At 40.4% G+C, this 4518-nt stretch overlaps 1 protein-coding gene across 1 annotated transcript; it reads left to right on the plus strand.

The window, feature by feature from the left end:
* The first annotated feature begins 2388 nt into the window (after positions 1-2388).
* On the plus strand, positions 2389-4117 carry LOC115823826 (ecto-ADP-ribosyltransferase 5-like). The gene is made up of 2 exons (XM_030787849.1): positions 2389-3080; positions 3238-4117. Exons 1-2 carry the CDS (start codon positions 2389-2391, stop codon positions 3317-3319), a joined length of 774 nt encoding a protein of 257 aa, XP_030643709.1. The 3' UTR covers positions 3320-4117.
* The last annotated feature ends 401 nt before the right edge of the window (positions 4118-4518 follow it).

Here is a 4518-nt window from a genome sequence, read left to right on the forward strand (position 1 = left end):
ACATAAAACCAGTCATTTACAGGCCTTTCACTTACACAGACACGATTCAGCCTCTGCCACTATAGCTGTACTGTGCTCCACAGTTCACACACCACAGCAGTGTAGCGCCTTTCAGGGCTTCTCCAGAAAGCTTGACAAGTTTCTCACAGATGAACTGCACCAGCAAGATTTAAATGGTTCACAGATCGTCAGTCGTCTTTGTAAATGGCTACTGGCCCACTTTACAGATCTAGCCGCAAAGGGTTAGCAGCTCTTCCTATAATCTCCTCGGAGGGAGTGTGTGTGTGTGTGTGTGTGTGTGTGTGTGTCTGAACATGTTCTGTGCTCTCAAGTGAACAGCTTAAGAATCTTTCTCCTGTTCATTGAGCTGTGGACTAAAACTGACTTATGTGTGAGAAAGGAAGAAATGAAAAACAAACAAACAAACCAAAAAACCTCACGTTATAAAATTCATCTAGACTTTGCACATCTTTGAAAAACAAAAAAACCCCTCCATGTACTCTTGTAATTGAAAGATTTACCCATCAAACTAAGAGATCGGAATGGAAAATGTGAATTTGAACATTTAGTTATTTCATTATAAAATAAATTGAAAAACCCCACCTTCTAGTCCGTAGATTCCAGAAGCCTGTCCTTTGTGACTAAGACTAATTACAAAGTTCTTCTCACTCACTTCCTGTCCCTGTAGCCAGGAAGGAAAAGGAGGTGTTCTCCCATGATAAGATTTTCCTTCACATTTTCCAGCGTTTAGGGGTGGAGCACACACAAACTGGGCTCTCTGTACCCCCGTGTACCATTCTTAAAATCCCTTTCCTCCTCTGGACCTTCATTTTGGAACTGCGCAAACATATGAGGGTAAGTGATCTGGTTTTTTTGGGTTTTTTTTAATTTCTCTCCATTTACTTTCTCAGCTTTTTTTTTTCCTTTTTCTTTTTGGCAGTAATATTGAGCAGCTCGTCCAGCTGTGATTTATGATCCACCCATTAACGCGCGCTACGAATGTTTTGGCTCAGTGCACATTTCACTGATACAGAGTTAGTCAGTGTTGTTGAGCTATAATATCTTATTTCCAAAAGAGCCTTTTCTGTAACTTGATAAAAGCAACATGTCAGTGGTGTTGCTTTTGAGGGATTTGGGGTTGGTTATTGTCCAACAGATGAGATATATGTTAAGATTTGGTTCAGTACCTGAAAATACTCATGGTACATGTCTGTCTGTACTGTTAGATAACTTTAACTCAGTTTCTTCTAATCTACATTTCTTCTTGTGACAAATTCAAGCTGTTTCACATGATATGGACAACTGCGTTTATCAACACCCCCCCCCCCCTCTCTCTCTCTCTCTCTCTCTCTCTCCTAGGACAGTGTCAGTACTAGCACAATGGGATCTCTGACATCAGTGCTGTTTTCTCTAATTCTCCTAGCTTCCGTTTTTCATAGCGTAAGTGTTTTTTCCTCCATGAAAAAACGTTTCTTAAAATCTGTAAAACATGCACGTGGGTTCAGCAGGAACTGTATAAGTTATCACTGACCACTCCAACAAAGAATTTCAGTGATTGTTATCTAACTTCCCAAATCATAACAAAACAGAATGCATGTAAAAATAGATACCCTTGCATGTGGTGGAACGTTATCACTCATTAAAATAATATCCTATTGCCTATTCTACATATTTAATAGCAACAACGGACCACAGCACTTAGGTTTATAATTGTTACATTTATAGTTTTAATACGTTCCATAACTGCTTTTGGTTCCACACTGTGTACCAAAATGCTTACACAGAATCATGTACATGGTTATATTAGGTACTCATCAGCTCTTCCTTAGGATGTCTCTATGTACAGTATTTCAAGTTTAATTACATGAATTACTTGAATCTGTGAAACATTCTCAGCTTTCATATTCAGTCTGGTATTGTGAAGTTTCTACAGGTCTGCGCTATGACACAGTCATAGCTCTTGTTGGTGCTTGTTAAGGAGAACTCCAACCAAGAATAACTTGAGCTTTATCCAAGAAATGCTCCCTCACGCTTATTCCTGTTCAAATTCCAGGGGCTCAAGACCTCTGTATGCCTATGTCCTGTATGCCTATGTTCTGTATGCCTATGCAAACAAGTTAGAAAGACAATATTCTCATACTACAATTCAACATGGTCAGCACAGTCGCCCAGAGTTTAATAGTGCTTTGGTTTAGGTGAGCAAATGAACAGATCTAGATCTTCTTCCTTTTTAAGCTTTAGCGAAGAGATCAAATTCACGTCTAGTTTCGATCGTTGATCTTTAGGTCTACTGAGCTGCTTTGCTCACATAGCAGACTTATTGTCATGCGACATATTATTACTTTATGTGGCTTCCCTGTTCCACAGGTGGTTCCCAAGAAATTGGACATGTCTCTTGCTGCAGTGGACGACATGTACACAGAATGTCGGGATGAAATGCTGAAGACCGTTATAGAAAAAAACGGACTTTTGGAGAAGGAAATAAAAGAAAACAAAGAATTTCGAGAACAGTGGAGTAGTATAAAGAGGGAATGTAACACAGCGATCCCCGGTGTAAAACCGGAGCACATCTTAGCATTGAGGACCTTTGGAGAAGCCAGAGACAATTTCCGTGACATATTCAATGAGTTTGTGGAGACTAAAGGAGTAAACGAAAGCATCTACACCAACAAGTTTCCATTCAAATCCCTCCATTTCTTGCTCATGGATGCGCTGCGTCTCTATAACACTTCAAATTGTTCTACTGTGTTCTACGGGGCGGAGAAAAAGTACAGCGCAGACAAGGGGGACATGGTACGACTGGGCAGATTTCTCTCAGTTAACAGGGAACGAACTGATGCAGTTAACAAGTGCGACGAGGGTGGTTCCCTCTTCATCATAACATCCTGCTCTTCCATCGACCTGGAGAAGCATGCGTGTATGACTGAAGAAGCTGAGCTGTTTCTGTCTCCAACCGAGGTGTTCAGAGTTGAAGAGGTCAAAAGCACCCCTGGTGACAACGAAGCATGTGATAACGAGATTATTTTAACACACGAAGGATTTCAAAGCAACCACGACTGTTACCTTTTTTCCACTTCCAGGTAAGTCATGAAAACCACATTCTTAAGGTTTACAGCAAACTTCCTCGTACTTGGTATTCAGGAAGAGTCAGATTGAGATGAATGATCGTTGACTGAGAAAACTGCGTAGAGAGTAACTTCTCTTCTCTTTCCCTCCCTCCATAAACCCTCACCGAAGTCCCAGTGGATCTTCCGCCCAGCTGCTGAAAACCAGTTTGTTTGCTGTGCTGGCTTCATTGCTTACCCTCTACCATATTTAAACAGAGGCATGTGGCAGACGGAGTCTCTCACTTACACACACACACACACACACACACACACACACACACACACACACATTCCCTCTGTCTTTTGGTCCCTGCCTGTTTTTGAACCTGTTTTGTGCATATCATAAAGCATCAACTGCATCCTTTATGTCATTAATTATTTGTCCTAAATACTGAAATTCACACAACATTCTGTGGTATTTTTTTCCCCTTTAATATAAGAAGAGGTACTGACTGGGCTTGTGATGTTCACTGAAAATAATTCTCAAAGCGGTTGAAAATATTTCCTGTGTTTGAGACTTAATATCAGTCATTCTCACACAGTGGACATGTTCCTCTTCCCTTTCACCTTTAACACACCTTTCCTGTAAAAGGCAATCAACAACCAGCCGGTGCAAATGGCTTTTGCCTTGACGTTTGTCTTTCCCCATGTCCTCGATTTCACGAAAAAACAAAACAAAACATTTGATTGCTAGTATTATTGAAATGTCTGATGCCTGCTGCAGATGTGTGATGTGAAGAAAATGAGTTTGTTCTGATTTTGTGATACGTATGTATCTTTTTTTGGCAAATAAATATTATCTTAATAGTTACACTTGCACACTTTTTGTAACTGGGTGCATATGCACAGCTGTATGGGGTTGAGTGGGTGGTCAAATGTGTCTTAGCAGCTGGTCTTGACAGAAGGATGTATGCTCTCCTGTTCAGATAACTGTGTGCTCAATCTTTTTTCTCCCATTTGAGTAACCCAGCGACGACGGACAGGCGACCTTTCCAGGGCCTTTTCCCGCCTTTCGCCCATTGAGCACTGGGATATGCTCCAGCACCCCCCGCGACCCTATTCAGGATAAGAAAATGAATGAATGAATGAATGAATGAATGAGTAGCCTGATGTAGTCTCTCTTCTCCCCGCTCTGTCCCCTGCTCTCTCTTTGTGTAAATGAGTGAATGTATTCTATATATGTTACTATGATAATATGGAAGTTATGCTGAATAAGGACATAGGACCTGGTTCTGTCCGATATTTTCATAATAAAAGTCATGTATGTTAAATGTGTGTGTGTGTGAAAAGTTTTCCTTCATTCTAAATAGAATATTTCATTAATCTACTGGTAGCTAACATGTCACTCACATTTTTTTTTGAAAGTAAGACAAGTTGCCTTGATATTAACTAAATATGAACTAAAATGGAA

This window comes from Chanos chanos, chromosome 11 (genome assembly GCF_902362185.1).
Source record: "Chanos chanos chromosome 11, fChaCha1.1, whole genome shotgun sequence".
NCBI lineage: Eukaryota > Metazoa > Chordata > Actinopteri > Gonorynchiformes > Chanidae > Chanos > Chanos chanos.